Here is a 17,124-nt window from a genome sequence, read left to right on the forward strand (position 1 = left end):
GGCAACTAATAACACAAGCAGAAATACATAGCAAGGAAACAGGAGTGACAATGAGCAGAGAAGGACTTGCTCCACCAGTGGTATACTGCGTGGCCTTGCGCATAGCACTCTGCAGCTAGGCGCGCTGCAGCAAGGGCTTGCTGAACCAAGACATATGAATACACACAAGGTAACTAAAAATACAAGCAGGAGTTCACGCAAGGGAGCAGGAGTGGCAATGAGCAGAGAAGGACTTGCTCCACCAGTAGTAAACTGCATGGCCTTGCGCATGCCACTCTGCTGCAAAGGCTTGCTGAACACAGACATATGAATACACACAAGGTAACTAAAAATACAAGCAGGAGTTCACGCAAGGGAACAGGAGTGGCAATGAGCAGAGAAGGACTTGCTCCACCGGTAGTAAACTGCATGGTCTTGCGCATGCCACTCTGCTGCAAAGGCTTGCTGAACACAGACATATGAATACACACAAAGTAACTAAAACATAACTGGCAGAACAGATAACAGAAAGACAGGAAAGAGGACGTCAAGAAACAAGTAGGGAAACCCACAGAGAGAGAGACAGACACGGATCCCATGGGTCAGCAGCATGGGAGAGAGAGTACAAACCAGGAGCAGGACAGGACAAGACAACACACACTAGGAGAGCTGACACAGAACTGAGGAAACCTCAGCCTTATATACAGGTTCCATGGGTGCAGCAGAGAGGCCACACCCATGGAGCAGACAGAGGATTAACTCCTAAAAGGAACACAGGGGAGTTAACCCATACAGAACCACAAATAGCACACAGAAACAAAACTTCAGCGAGGAGCGCCGAACGAGCAAGGACGGAAGGTCACAGCCAGAGGTAACGACTGTGACACAATGGCTGGGTCTGGTGTAAGTGATAGTTAATAGTTTTGTTCGTGACGCCAATTGCAGCGTGCGCAGGGTACAGTCACAGGGCCCTTTTAAGGTGTTGTAACTCACGCACCAGGTTAGGAATGCCAGAGTGGTGTAATGTCTCTGTGTGGTAGTAGTAATAGTGTCAACGGTGTCTCCTACCTTGGTACGGCTGGACTCCTGGATCCTGGCTCACTTGCAATAAAATGAGTGTGTTGCTAGTAGGAGTAATTGAGGGATTTGCAGCAATAATTGAGATCCAGACTTGGAATATAGTTCAAACTGGTCTTTACTTGATGCAGCTTTCATCCAAGTGAGATACAGCAATAGTTTGAAGTCCTAGCAGGTATTGGCAATGTGTGGCAGGAATCTATCTTCTGCTCTATCATGTGCCTGGAGCTCTTTGCAGGATAAGTCGTCTGCTTGTGGCTCTGTAATGTGGCAGGAATTAATATCTTCTGCTGTATTGGGGACTGACTAGCTGAGGAGGAATTTGGCTTCTCCTGGTCTCTGGACGGTACTCACAGTTGTGCTCACAGGGTATGCTTCTTCCTGGAATACTGGAGGTGGCTGCTTGCTTTCTACCAGCTGAGGCTGAAAGGCTCCGGCTGGGAATGATGATCAATTGTCTCAGCCGAGACAAGATACTGGCTTGGATCCCTAGAATCTGGGAGCTCCTACACGCACAGCCTTCCCCTAGCAGGGGTGGCTGGCACACTAACTCTAACTTCCTTTCCTCCCCATGAGTCAGGATATGGACTAATCCACTCTGCTCACAGAAAGGGGGAGCTAAACTGGAATGTACTATTCCAGCTCTGAAATACTAAACTGGCCCTAAGTCTCTGCTAACACATTGCTGCCACCTGCTGGTGAACATGGAAATTACAGCAATATACATTTACAAGGCTTTGAATGCACAATTATGAGGAAATTACATGAAATTACACAAGATGACAATGTAGATGCCCTTAACAGGTTGTAGCGGGGTAAAAGAGTTTCGTAACATAACTCTGGGATGTTACAGATGTACTGCCAAATTCTCTGAAACGCCTTTGGAGACGGCTTATGGTGGAGAACTGAACATTCATTGCATGGGCAACAGCTTTGGTAGACATTCCTGCAGTCAGCATGCCAATTGTGCTGTATGATCAAACTGCACATTTCAGAGTGGCCTTTTATTGTAGGCAGTCTAAGGCACACCTGTGCAATATTGATGCTGTCTAATCAGCACCTTGATATGCCACACCTATGAGGTGGGATGGATTATCTCGGCAAAGGAGAAGTGCTCACCAACACAGATTTAGACAGATTTGTGAGCAATATTTGAGAGTAATGGGTCTTTTGTGTATGTAGAAAATGTTTCAGATCTTTGAGTTCAGCTCATGCAAAATAGGAGCAAAACCGAAAGTTATATTTTTGTTCAGTGTACATAGCAATACATAGGCATATTACAGGAAATATATGAGGTGATATAAATTAGCATATGGAAGGTGGTAGTAAGGTGTAGAAGGAGTGGTAATGGCACTCCGGGACATTACACTTGTAGGCACCAGGGATCTTTGGAAATTGCTTATTGAGGAAAGTAAAAAAAAAAGTTGAATTATAAATAGACGAGATGGTTGCAGGAAGTGAATGCAAAGCTTTATCTGCAAGTGACAAGGAAGTAGGATGAGTGTAAAATCAAACTTTCCTTTACGTAAGGAGGTGGAGACTTCTGCCCTCACCTGGATTTTCCGAGGGAGGATTCAGGTTTGTATATAAAATGAAAGAGTCAAAGGACCAAAGCAGAACTCTGCTGAGCATCACATATCAGGCAACATCATTCCACCTGCTACACCAGCAAGACTCAGGGAGAAGCCACCATGCACAGTCTGGTAAGCAGATCATTGTCCTGCTCCTGTATCAGCACCACCAGAGCAGACCCTGCACCCCAGCAGGACCACCACAGCCTGGCAGAGGACAGGGCCCTAGCACCTAGATGGAGCATGTGCAGGAATGGTGCTGACAATTCTCTGCTTCAATGAGGTGCTATCTGTTTTGCATAGGCAAGTGACATCCAGAGGCTGCAGGTGGAACTGCACCATAGAAACCTTAGCTTATAGGTCATGCGTTATATTTTGATTGATGCACATTTTTGGATTCTAGTGACCGGCAGCAGTACTGCAGCACAATATTTCACTCAAATGTCTAATGTTCATGTAACTTAACTTAGAAATAGTACAAATTGTAAGTTTTTTGGGGTTGTCTTGTGCATAGGATCCACTAAGAGAACTTTCCAACAAAAGAAATGAATGTATTTAAGAAAGTAAAAAAGAAATTATAATAATTGTATTCTTTCTGCCTCTTCTTCCAGTGGGTCATCTTATTGCTTGCCGTTTGGTCCATCAATATCTGCTGTGCGAAGCATAGTAAGCACAGGAATCAACATCATAACCAGGACAGCATCTACTGCTTCAGTGAAAAAGAGCTGGAAAAGACCCCATCCAAGGTTCTACATCATTTTGTGAGCAGCAAGATGCATTGGGACAGATACTCTGCAGTGAACCTGGTGAGCAAGCTGGAGAAAAATGAGAGGAGAAGAAAAAGACGCAGGAGAGCCCGACAACCCACCTGCCCAAGCATAAACACTTTGAAAAAGGGGCTTGCCCTAAACGAACGCTCCATCTCACCATGGACCTACCGGTAGGTACCTTCCATACAGTTCAGAATAAATCATCTTCAAATACATGAGATTTTTGGTGAAGACTTTAGAGGGTTGTTTCCTGGCATGGGGTAGTAGAATTTATATATATCTATTGTGGGGACTCACTCTGGTAGACAGGATTAGCGGACGCAGTATAGAGGCAACAACAAGTTCTTTGGATTAAACAGTTCAGTGTTTTATTCACACTATAGGCAAGTGACAAAACAATCAGTCATAAACAAGCAAAAAGTCACCTTGCGGTGTTGGTGGTAATTCACACCATGCGGCAATTCTGCCTCAAAGAGTCCTTGAGCATAGCAGCATCAACCTGTTTTCACAACAAACAGGTAGCATGTCTTCTTCCAGACACAAGGGTCCTAGATCCCAACACAGAGACCTCGCTTCTGAGCCCAGCTGCCTATTTAAGGACAGCCAGGTGCTGCCAAAACCCGGACCAGCACTTAAAATCCGGTTCGGTATTTGACCTCACCTGGCTAAATCAGCCCAGCAGCACATGCTGGGAGGAAAATACCTGTTTTCCCAGATCAAACCTCTCACTGTGTCACATTCCCCCCTTCCCCACACCGGCCACCGTGGTTAGAGACACCAGCGTAGTAGGGTAGTCTTTTTTTTGAATCAGATCTTTTTTATTAAACATTTTACAGTGTAAATACACATTTTAACACATTGTAAACAAGGATGACATAGAAATATACTGTCCATAAGGCTAATAACAAAAAGGATATCAGCCTATGTGTAGTAATTAAGTACCCAACCGACCCCCCCCCCCTCCCTCCCTCCCTAACCTGCAAAGTACAAAGGCACATTTTTAAACATTTCCATTCAGACGTCGAAACGACAGCCATAAATCCCATAATTTTCCAAATTTCGCTGGGCATCCACGCTTCTGATATACCATCCGTTCATAACTCAGCATCGTGTCAACCGCACTTAGGAATTCGCCTAGGATTGGCGGCGCTGTCTGTATCCAATGCAGAGCGATTAACTTTCTAGCAACATATAACATTCTACCTATAGCTATTTTATGTACCTGACCTGTGGCCAGTTCAGAGACATATCCTAACACACACACTTTAGGGTCAGAGGGTATTCGTACCTTGTAAACGTCCTGTATTGTCTGACGTACCAACTCCCAGTATCTCCCTAACCTCTCGCACGTCCACATCATATGCAACAAATCTGCAGAAACCACAGAGCATCTTGGACATTCATCCGTGGGCCTGAACCCTATACGGAACAAAAAAAACGGAGTTTTGTAGACTCTATGGACAATAAACAGCTGCAAGAGTTTACGTCCTTCACTCAGGGAAGAGAGAGGTATCGCCTCCAGTATATCAGACCATTGGTCATCAGTTAATTTGCCAACATCTTTTTCCCATTTACTTTTAGCCACCAGTGGATGGGACATTAGAAACTTATCAAGCAATAGCTTATATATGCAGGATATCATACCTCTCCTCGCCCCTCTAGACAAAATCTGGTGCAGTGCAGCATCTCTCCCAGCCACCTCATTCGTACCTTTAAATGTGGCGTTGTATGCGTGTCTCACCTGAAGGTACTTATAAAAGTGAGTTCTAGGCAGTTCATACTTCTCCTGAAATCTGATAAATGACATGAACTTCCTTTCCTCCAAAAGGTGGCTCAACCTCAGAATACCCTTTCTTTTCCATGCCCCAAACTCAGACAGGGAGAGGAATTCCGGCAGCACGGGGTTGTCCCACAGTGGAGTGTATTCTGTATTGCCGAAAACCCCCCTCAGGAGCTTGACATTATTCCATACGGACTGCATCAAGTATCCCAAATCGCCCATCGGACCACTCCTTCCAGCCCCCCTAGTCTCAAGGATCAGCATTAGGTCATTAGAGGACAAGCAATTTTTAAACAACTGACACGACATCTCACTCGACTCCAGTTCCATCCACCCCTTAAAATGTTGGCATTGCGCAGCCAGGAAGTACACCCAGGGGTTTGGCACTGCAAGGCCCCCTTCTGTTTTAGGATATTGTAACGTTTCAAGCTTAATTCTCGGTTGCCCCTTACGCCATATGAGCTTCCTGAAGATAGCATTGATTGGAACAAATTTGGACTTTGACAGCCAGACCGGGGAGTTATGTAGAACATAGAGTAGCTGGGGCATCAACACCATTTTAATGAGGTTAGCTCTTCCCGCCACTGACAGGTATAGTTTACACCATGCCTTAGTTTTATTACGAAATTTAATAACCAGCGGGTCAAAGTTAAGGCGCCCAAAGTCTCGGATTCTCGGGGATATATGGATACCCAAATACTTAAAGGTCGCTACACATGGAATACTTCTGTCTCGCACTGTCTGTGATTGCACTTGCCCGTCAAGCAGCATAATCGCCGACTTACTCCAGTTAATAGTCAGACCCGACAGGTCCCTGAAGCAATCAATGATTTTCATAGCCGCTTCCAAGGATGGACCAGTATCCCCCAGAAAAAGCAAAGTGTCATCTGCATACATCGCCACTTTATTATTAACTGTCCCATATTGAAACCCCTTAATGTCCGTTGACTTACGAATCGCTGCAGCTAATGGCTCAATCGCAACTGCAAATAGCAGAGGCGACAACGGGCACCCCTGTCTAGTACCCCAGCCCAGACAGAACTTAGGGGACACCCCTCCATTCGCCCTGACACATGCTTTGGGTTTAGAGTATAGCACCCGAACCCAGGATATATACTCATCTCCAAATCCCATATACTTCATAACTCTCCACAGGAATCGCCACTCAATGCTGTCAAAGGCCTTGGCCGCGTTTAAAGAAAGGATAGCCCTATCTCCAACACTGTCGGCTGGAAGTTGAATACTGGCAAATACTCTTCTAATATTAATTGACGTTGATTTCTGAGGCATGAAGCCTGTCTGGTCAGAGTGTATGATAGACAAAATCACTTTAGACAGACGCATGGCCAAGACCTTTGCAAGCAACTTAACATCGGTGGAGAGTAACGATATCGGTCTATATGAGTCAGGGAGAGAGTGATCCTTGTCCGGCTTAGGAATGACTACTATTACTGCCTCCTGCATAGATGGAGGTAGCTCCTCCCTTTCCCTGGAATAATTGAATACCTTCAGAAGTTCCGGGAGCAACACTTCCGCAAAGGACTTATATACTTCCGCCGGAAGCCCATCCAAACCTGGAGCCTTGTCATTAGCCATAGCAGCTAGTGCCGCCCTCAATTCTTCTAGCTCAATCGGCTCCTCTAACCGCATACTGTCTTCCCCGGAAAGCTTAGGAAGATCTAATGTGGCCAAAAAGGCGTCAATCTCTTCATCCGAGCATGTCACCTTGGAAGCATACAGAGAGGAATAAAAATTATTCAATATATTCAAAATGCTATCTGTATCGCGCCTGAGGACGCCGCCATCATCTAACAGGCCAGATATACATTGTGATCCTTGCTGCGCTTTTGCGATAACCGAGAGCATATGGCCTACACTCTCACCTTCAGTAAAAAATTGCTGCTTAGAAAACAGTCGTTTCCTCTCTGCTACCTCCAAGAGGTGACACCTCAACTCCTCCTGCCTAGTCTTCAAGGTATTGCTTGTTATGCTAGAAGGATTTAACACAAAAGCTTCCTCCGCTAGCTTCATGTTATCATGTTTTTGCCGATCAAGCTCTCTAGATTTAGATTTAATCCGACTGACTGTTTTAATAAAGGATCCTCTAAGGAAGGCCTTCATCGCTTCCCAGACGACTAACGGAGACGCAGTCCCTTCGTTTATACAAAAATATTCCCTAAGGGATTGAAGCATATCGGACGGGTCCCCCATCAGTTTTAACCAAAAGGCATTTAGTCGCCAGTATCTAACCCCCGGCCTGGCTGTCACAGAGATATCAAGGGCGATGCTAAATAAGGAGTGGTCAGATAGGGTCCTAGAAAGATATTCTGAGTTCTGTACAAACGGGAACATATGAGCATTTACCAGACCCAGATCTATACGCGACAGGGAGCCATATGTCGAGGAGCAACACGAGTATTTCCTGTCCAGGGGGTGGGTCTCTCTCCATACATCCATCAGACCAACTTCCCTCAATATTCTTGCAAAGGAGGTTTCACCCGTATTACTACCGCTAGGTGTGATCTGGCATCTATCAAGCGAACTGTCAAGTACATTATTGAAATCTCCCACTATCAACATTGGAAGTTCAGAAAATTCTGCCATAAACTCTATGAGCCTCCTTAAAGGCACCGAGGAAAATGGTGGGGGTATATAGATTGTCGCTAACACCATTCTCATCCCTTGGACCACACAATGCATTCCTATAAACCTTCCCTCTTCATCCACACATTCCCTGAGACATTCAAATATGATATTCTTATGAACTAGGATACTAACCCCCCTGGAATGCGAGGAGAAGACGGAATGCACCGAATACCCCAGCCACGGCTTTTGCATGACATGTATAGATTGTTTGGTCATATGCGTCTCTTGCAAGCATATTATTGCCGGCTGATATCTAGATAGGTAACAGAACAGACCGTGTCTCTTCGTAGCATCCGCCATTCCCCTCACACTCCAGCTAAGTATTCTCGTGACAGGTCCCATAAGAGTGCATACATATATAAAAGTACATTTGATATTTACACCTCTCCATCTCCCAACAGCTGCGAGGAAAATTAATGTTAATCACCAGATTGCAGACTCCCATCTCTTCTCTATTTCCCCCGACAAAATATACAAGGACTGTACGTTTCAGCATTTTAGAATTGCCATCAATAGCACCTTTGACAGTATTAACCCCCGCTAAACCCTTCCCCCCTCCCTCCCCCCCACCCAACCATCCCCCCCCAGACAATAAACATATGTAGCATAATTAGATTCAGTAATGAACTCGGGGCCAACATTGTGAACCTGGCCCAACAGCGCCTGAAGCAGCACAGCACCCAACAAGATACCATACGCAGGCACATTAAGAATGTGGGGAGCAACCGAGGGCGTATGCTCTACCCACAAAATGTCTCCAGCAATCGGCTAAAGACAAAAGAAAATGTCCACAACGGTGGGTGGACAGTCCAGGGGACATCAAAGCTTCACTCAGGAGCAGGAATGTCCAACAGTCTCAGGTGTCTGTTGATGGAATCCTAAGGCGACGCTCATTTTGATCCAGCCACTTGACCGCAGAGTCCGAGTCTTCAAAGAATACAGCGGATCCAAACGCCACCACTCTGAGCCTGGCCGGGAACATCATGGAGTACTGTACTTGCAAATCTCTCAGCCTCTGTTTAATCTCCACAAAGCGAGCCCTCTTTTTCTGTACATCTGACGAATAGTCAGGGAACAGGGACACCTGAACCCCATTGATTTTTAAATCAGGATGGGACCTTGCGGCCCTCAGTATAGTGTCTCTGTCTCGATAATGCAGGATTTTAGCCAGTATTGGACGTGGCGGACGTCCTGGCGGCAAAGGCCTGGTGGGGACCCTATGCGCTCGTTCAACAGCATACAGTGCAGAGAGTCCTTTATCACTGAATATTTCCGCAAGCCATTTCTCAATAAAATCAGTAGCCTCTGGGCCCTCAGACTTCTCAGGAATGCCCACCAGCCTAACATTATTGCGGCGAGAGCGGTTTTCAAGGTCGTCAGTTTTCGCATAGAGCGCCGCTATATCCTTTGACGCAGCCCTGCTCTCTCTCTGTAGGGTAACAGCCCCATCTTCCAGATCTGAGACCCTCCTCTCCACCTCTGAGGTGCGCTCAGCCACCTTATGCAGGTCATGCCGGATAATAGATATGTCCGCTTTTAGGCTTCCAATGTTGATATTCATATTCTGGAGAGTGACGTTACAGCTGGCAATAGCTGCCATCACATCTTTCAAGGTGGGCTCAGGGGCATTAATCACTTGCAGGCTAGAACTCGCCCCCCCCTCATGCTGGACTGGGGAATGCTGGTCATCATTACAGGGGCCGTCTTGCTCCCTTACTCCTTCCTCCACTTGTGCCAGTGTGCCCTCTTCTTCTCCCCATACATGGCTGGGGGACTGGTGTGATTTATGAGCGAAGCGCTCTAGCCGCGCTGCCGCTCCCTGACTCACCGCCGCTCTCAGGTCAGGCCACTCTTCCTCCTCAGCGCCATCTTGGGATCTTGCCTCTCTGTCCTGCCGGCTCGGCGTTTTGCCTCTTTTCGCAGGCATATTGTTGTCTCTTGTACCGGACCGCTTCCTAACTGTGTCCCCCGCTCCTTCAGAAGTTTTAAGAGTATATCGCCACCGTTTGAGGTATTAAAGACAGGATAATCGCCGGAGCTAGTGCGGCGTGCGTCCTACTCCATGCGCCGCTAGGCTCCGCCCCCTAGGGTAGTCTTTTAAGTCTCCGTGGATGCACATCACCCCGACTTTCTGGCCAGTACATTCAGTGGACCGCACCAGGATAGCCCTTACTATGGTCACCAGACTCCCTGAGTCCAGCAGAGCCTCTCCCACTTTCACCTGGCACAAGTGATCTAGAGACTCTGGGGTACCTGTTGCACACAGACTCCTGGCATATAGTGACTGATGGTCGCCATAGTTAGTGTCCATTGGCTCAACCCGATGGGGACAGTCAGCCGTTACATGGCCAGGCTCCTGACACTGCCAGCAGACTCTCTGAGCCAGGTCCGCTGTGGGTACATCCCGGGCTAGTTTTATCGGCTCAAATCTCCGGGCTTGGGGTGGAGATTTCCGAGGTTTGCCGACCCCCCTCCCGACAGAACACTCCTTTAGATTCCTGGTAGCTTCATAGCGTTCCACCAGGTCCACCATCTCAAGGGCATTGCCAGGAGACACCTGACCGATCCAGTGCTAGAGAGGGTATGGCAAAGCCCTCCAGAACATATCGGCTAACAGACGATCCAGCATAGCAATGGGACTCAGCACGTCAGGCTGTAGCAATTTTTGCAAGAGGTGAAGTAAGTCATAATACTGGGTTCTTGCAGGCTCAGCCGGGTTGAACCCCACTGATGCACCCGCTGGGCCCAGACCAACACATTCACCCCCAGTCTTGCCAGAATCTCACCCTTGACTTTCTGGTAGTCAGCCGCTTGATCGTCTGGCAAGTCGAAATACATTTGCTGGGAATCGGATGCCAGGAACAGAGCGACGACCTCAGCCCACTGGTCTCGGGGTAGTTTTTACCTGATGGCCACTTTCTTGTACATCGCCAGGTAGTTTTCGATGTCGTCTGCGGGGGTCATATTAGGAATCGCGGCACGGACTGCTTTCCGGGCATCGTGAACGCTTGGGGTTGCTCCTGCTGTCTGCAAAGCCATCACGTGTTGTAGCAGCAACTGGTTAGTCTCCTGCTGCTGCTTATTAGCCTCGCGTTGCTGCAGGTTTGTCTCTCACTGCTGCAGATTAGCCTCCATGAGGGCCTTCACAACAGCCTCCATTTTGTCGTGGGGCACTGGTTGTAATACAGCTGGCCTAATGTACGACATACAACCGTGCCTGAAAAATGCAGAAAACAAAAATATCGGCGTTCACGCCAGCCTCACTGCTTTTGCCTGCATCCTCCACCAATTGTGGGGTTTTGCTCTGGTAGATAGGATTAGCGGACGCAGTATAGAGGCAACAACAAGTTCTTTGGATCAAACAGTTCAGTGTTTTATTTACACTTTAGGCAAGTGACAAAACAATCAGTCATAAACAAGCAAAAAGTCACCTTGCGGTGTTGGTGGTAATTCACACCATGTGGCAATTCTGCCTCAAAGAGTCCTTGCTGATAGCAGCACCAACCTGTTTTCACGCCAAACAGGTAGCAAGCCTTTATCCAGGCACAAGGCCCCCAGATACCAACACAGAGACCTCGCTTCTGAGCCCAGCTGCCTATTTAAGGACAGCCAGGTGCTGCCAAAACCCGGATCGGCACTTAAAGTCCGGTCTGGTATTTGACCTCACCTGGCTGTAAATCAGCCCAGCAGCTGCTCACAAAATTTTTGCTGCTCACAAAATGATGCTGGGAGGAAAATACCTGTTCCCAGACCAAACCTTTCACTGTGTCACACTATATATATCCAATGTTTTTTCAGAGCGAAACAGTCTTGGGTTTGAGGTCTGATTTGTGGAGTAAATAACAATCTGTTGTCAGATCATGCTGGGAGTTGTAGTTTTGAAACATTTAACTCCTTCAGGACCAGGCCATTTTTTGCTAATCTTACATGTGTCACTTTATGTGGTGATAACTTTAAAAAAACGCTTTTACTTATCCAAGCCATTCTGAGATTGATATGAAAACCGGCATTACCCAAAAACAGTGAGTAAAAAGCATTCCGGCTCAGTCTTGCAATTAGGCAGCGTTTTACTTGCGACATTACTGCGATTCAGGATAAGTGGCAACTAATCCACACAAAAAATACAAGTGACTATTATTTAAGTATTATACCCGACTATCAGATTGAATCCCCTCCTGGGACATCATTTGGGTTAATTAACCCTTATAAAAGACTGTTATATACAATTTATTTATAACCCAGCCGATTATATTATTGATGACTGTATTTTAGGAATCTTATAGTAATAATTTATGTGTTTTAGTAAATTTTAACATTATATGTCACATATATTATATGTTATAATAAATATTAACTCTCCGTGTGGTATCAAGTGGTGGTGTGCCCTACTTTTTTAAATGTTTTTTTTTTACACCATGTCCCATTTGAAGCCCCCCTAGAGTAGAAACTCCAGAAAAGTGACCCCATTTTGGAAACTACAGGATAAGGTGGCAGTTTTGTTGGTACTATTTTAGGGCACATATGATTTTTTGTTGCTCTATATTACACTTTGTGAGGCAAGGTAAGAAAAAATAGCTGTTTTGGCACCTTTTTTATTTTTTGTTATTTACAACGTTCATCTGACACGTTAGATCATGTGCTATTTTTATAGAGCAGGTTATTACGGACGCGACAATACCAAATATGACTTTTTTGGTAGTTTGTTTCAGTTTTACAGCATTTTTGTAAAGAAAATTATAATTTTTTATTTTTTTTTGGGCGACTGTCTTATGTAGGGGCGAATTTTTTTCAGTATGAGATGACGGTTTGATTGGTACTATTTTAGGGTGCATAGGACTTTTTGATTGCTTGGTATTACACTGTTTGTGATGTAAGGTGACAAAAAATTGCTTTTTTGACACACTTTTTATTTTTTTACGGTGTTGACCTGAGGGGTTAGTTAATGTGAAATTTTTAGACAGCAGGTTCTTACGAACGTGGCGATACCTAATATGTCTACTTTCTTTTTATTTATTTATTTATTTAAGTTTTACACTATAATATCATTTTTTAAACAAAAAATATAAATTCTCCATAGTCTCCATAGTCTGAGAGCCATGGTTTTTTCATTTTATAGGTGATTCTCTTAGGTAGGATATCATTTTTTGCGGGATGAGATGACAGTTTGGCCCTATTTTGGGGTGTATATGACTTTTTGATCGCTGGCTATTACACTTTTTGTGATGTAAGGTGACCCCAAATTTTTTTTTAGCAGTTTTTATTTTTATTTTTTGACACCTGAGGGGTTAGGTCATGTGATATCTTTATACAGCAGGTTCCTATGGACGCAGCAATACCTAATATGTATACTTTTTTTTTTTACTTAAGTTTTACACAATAACAGCATTTTTTACACAAAAAAAAAAGATATTTTAGGGCTTGTTCACACGACCGTGTGAAGCCCGTGCTGTGGACCGCAAACTGCGGTCCGCCATGCACGGGCACCGTCCTTTCTGCAAAAAAATCCATCTCCGGATTTGCGGAATGGGTCCGCATCCGTGATGCGGAATGCACACAGAACGGTGCCTGTGTATTGCGGATCCGCAAATGCGGGCCGCAATACGGCAACGGGCAGCACACGTTCGCGTGAATGAGCCCTTAGTGTCTCCATATTCTGAGAGCCATAGTTTTTTTTATTTTTTGGGAGATTGTCTTAGGTAGAGGCTCATTTTTTGTGGGATGAGGTGATGGTTTAATTGGTACTATTTTGGGGGGGGGGGGGGATATGCCTTTTTGATCGCTTGGTGTTGCACTTTTAGTGATGTAAGGTGACAAAAAAGTTTTTTTTAACACAGTTTTTATTTTAATTTTTTGACAACTGAGGGGTTAGGTCATGTGATATTTTTATAGAGCAGTAGATCCAAGAGAAGATACAAGCGGCACTTCTGCTCTCAGCGATGCGGTGCGCGCGTCCCGGGAAAAAGATCCACAGATAATTGTAGTAAGGACCAGCACTCGCTCTAGTAGTAATTTCAAATAGATTTAATGGTCACATACAAGTGGTAAGTGACGCGTTTCGGCTACTGTGAGCCTTTGTCAAACATAGAGTAGGTCGATACGGATGTGGCAATACCTAATATGTTTACTTTTTTAAATTTATTTACGGTAAGTTTTACACAATGATTTCATTTTTTAAACAAAAAAAAAACACTTTTTAGTGTCTCCATAGTCTGAGAGCCATAGTTTTTTTTATTTTTTGGGCGATTCTTAGGTAGGGGCTCATGTTTTGCGGGATGAGGCGACTGTTAGATTGATATGATTTTGGGGGGCCTACGCCTTTTTGATCATTTTGTGTTGCACTTTTAGTTATATAAGGTGACAAAAAAAAATTTTTTAGCAGTTTTTTTTTTTTTTAGTGTTCACCTGAGGGGTTAGGTCATGTGATATTTTATAGAGTCTGTCAATATGGACACGGCGATACCTAATATGTCTACTTTTCTTTTTTCCCTATTTTTTACAATTATTTTTATTTTTTTTACTTTATTTTGGGAAAAGGACGCTTTTTTTATTACTTGAAACTTTTAATTTTTTTTGTCAAACTTTTTTTACACTTTATTTTTTGTCCCACTTTGGGACTTCCACTTTTGGGGGTCTGATCCCCTTTACAATGCATCAGAATACTTCTGTATTGTGATGCATTGGCTGTAAGTGTATTACTCACTGTAATTCACTTACAGCCTGCTTGCCTGTGAGATCCAGGGGATTAGATCTCACAGGCTCTCCCGGAAGGCAGCCACGATGCCAAAGGGAGGCATCAGGCTGCCTTCCCTGCAATCGGGTCTCCGTCACAGGAACACAGGGACCTGATGGAAGCTCCGATCCCCGCATGGACATCACACGTGCCGAGGTCAGCGCTGACCGCGGCACATCAAGGGTTAATGCGCCAGCATCTGTGATTTCACCGATGTCGGCGCATGCAACAGGGGTCCAGCTATCAGTGACTGCCGGACCCGCCTGATCACAGCGGCGTACATGTACGGCGCTGGTCCTTAAGTCACGGACATCTGCGCCGTACATGTACGGCGCGGGTCCTCTGCGGGTTAAAGAGCCACAGGTTGGAGACTTCTAGAAAAAAGATCAAACTGGGTCCATTTCTGCCATAGAAGGCTCAGTTGGCCAATCATTGGGTCACTGTACTCCTTCAGTCTCCGCTGACCTTTACCTTTTATGTTCACAGAATTGACACCGATAAGAGTCGTTATCCACAAAAGTTGGCGTTTGCGCACTGTCTCTGCGATAACTGCATCAGCTCCGAATCTGGGAAGGAGACATCATCCGTGCTGGTCAGTCAGACAATGCTGGTGCTACGGAAGAAGAGATGCCTGGACACACCCAAGTTCACCTTTGAATTGGAATACATAAGCGTCCCGGTGGCGTGCACCTGCTCCGTGGACCGCTAGTAGGACTAATCTGCTCCTATGGAGACTAATCATTCAAACTATCCAAACACCCGGTTGTGACTATGTCACACTCAGTTTGTTTGTTTTAGAACACTTCATGTCTTATTTTCACTTTGCAGAATGTGTCCAGGGAAACTGCTTAAACAACAGTTCCCCAATTTATAGAAGTTGCTCCCTGCAGCCATGATGATATAATTTACCAATGTATAGTCCTTGAAGTGTGTTTCAATTACCTGCTACATAATAATTCCAGTAGGGAATAGCTAGTTAAACAATTTCCTACTAGAGGTGTAGATTTAAAATTAACCCAACACTTTAAATATCATAAGACCTTATTGTTCTGCCTCCATGGTAGATTTACATTATTACATCCCAGATGATTCGCTGGTCGAATCCTTTCTACATTGATACTTTGTATGTAAATGTTTCGTCACTCTATTATGTATCATGTTTATTAAAGGGCTTCTGTCACCCCACTAAAGTCTTTTTTTTTTTTGGGCTAGTTAAATTACTTATCCTGCGATATATGAAAATATAATGGTGTTACTTACTTTGATTCAGCAGTTTCTTCTAAAAACGAAGTTTTATAATATGTAAATTAGGTCTCTACCAGCAAGTAGGGCGGCTACTTGCTGGTAGCAGCTGCAGAAAACCGCCCCCTCGTCGTGTTGATTGACAGGGCCAGCCGGGATCTCCTCCTCCGGCCAGCCCTGTCGGCATTTCAAAAATCGCGCGCCTCCTCAGAACTCCCTCAGTGCGCCTGCGCCGATGACGTCTTCTATTTCGGTGATGTCATCGGCGCAGGCGCACTGAGGGAGTTCTGAGGAGGCGAGCCTCCTCATCTCAGAGCGCCTGCGCAGAATGAACACAGGCGCGCGATTTTTGAAATGCCGACAGGGCTGGCCGGAGGAGGAGATCCCGGCTGGCCCTGTCAATCAACACGACGAGGGGGCGGTTTTCTGCAGCTGCTACCAGCAAGTAGCCGCCCTACTTGCTGGTAGAGACCTAATTTACATATTATAAAACTTCGTTTTTAGAAGAAACTGTTGAATCAAAGTAAGTAACACCATTATATTTTCATATATCGCAGGATAAGTAATTTAACTAGCCCAAAAAAAAAAAAAGACTTTAGTGGGGTGACAGAAGCCCTTTAAGCCTCAGTGGTCTGCGGCTGTTGTGGAACTACAACTCCCGGCATGTGCTCATACCCTGAGGCCCAATATCAGGGGGAGGGGTCAGAGAGTTTGTGATAATTTTTTACTTTGAACGAGATTAATATTTATTTAATTAATATTTAATATTTGCAGCTGCGATAAAGATTTTATTATTCATTGTTGCTGTTTGTTGTGTTATAAATGGCGAAGTGCTGTACGCTGCCACCGCTTTTCCTGTTCATTTCATCTTATAACCACTGAATTTTGCATTTAACCTTTGCTTGTCTACATTACAGCAAATAAAAAAAAATAGTGAAAAAGAAACTGATTGTGGAGCAGTTCTGTACAGTGTCCGTATATACAGAATAAGAGCAGATACTGAGGAACTCTTTTAATTTTATACAAAAATACAAAAACTTTGCCATAAAATTTCAAAACAAGATATAAAACAAGGTATAAAGTATATACACTTACCCTACTGGCCCAGCTACATGCATACTATCTCATTCATACCTACTAAATAGAGAAAATGAAAAGAGAAAAAGAAACCTAGCCTAACCTAAACATCCGATCCAGCTGAACCCTGACTATATACAAATTTATACAAATAGTTTATAACCGAAAATAAATGACAACTTATCACAATAAATAATCAACACAAATTAAATAATCATAATAGAAATCATAATAGAAATATCAAATAACCAA

General features: G+C 44.6%; 1 protein-coding gene across 1 annotated transcript; it reads left to right on the plus strand.

Moving 5' to 3' along the window:
* Window positions 1-3,233: 3,233 nt before the first annotated feature.
* On the plus strand, window positions 3,234-15,411 carry LOC121006106 (interleukin-17C-like). Its single transcript, XM_040439032.1, has 2 exons — window positions 3,234-3,567; window positions 15,040-15,411. The coding sequence occupies exons 1-2, from the start codon at window positions 3,401-3,403 to the stop codon at window positions 15,260-15,262; spliced, it is 390 nt and encodes a 129-aa protein (XP_040294966.1). The 5' UTR covers window positions 3,234-3,400; the 3' UTR covers window positions 15,263-15,411.
* The last annotated feature ends 1,713 nt before the right edge of the window (window positions 15,412-17,124 follow it).

The sequence above is a fragment of the Bufo bufo genome, chromosome 6 (genome assembly GCF_905171765.1).
Source record: "Bufo bufo chromosome 6, aBufBuf1.1, whole genome shotgun sequence".
NCBI classification, from domain to species: Eukaryota; Metazoa; Chordata; class Amphibia; order Anura; family Bufonidae; genus Bufo; species Bufo bufo.

What these genes read in the sequence shown, in the direction of transcription:
- LOC121006106 (XM_040439032.1), top strand. Translation starts at nt 3,401, where the DNA reads ATGCATTGGGACAGATACTCTGCAGTGAACCTGGTGAGCAAGCTGGAG. An exon ending in ATCTCACCATGGACCTACCG is followed by an intron (nt 3,568 to 15,039) that starts GTAGGTACCTTC and finishes TTATGTTCACAG; the next exon opens with AATTGACACCGATAAGAGTC.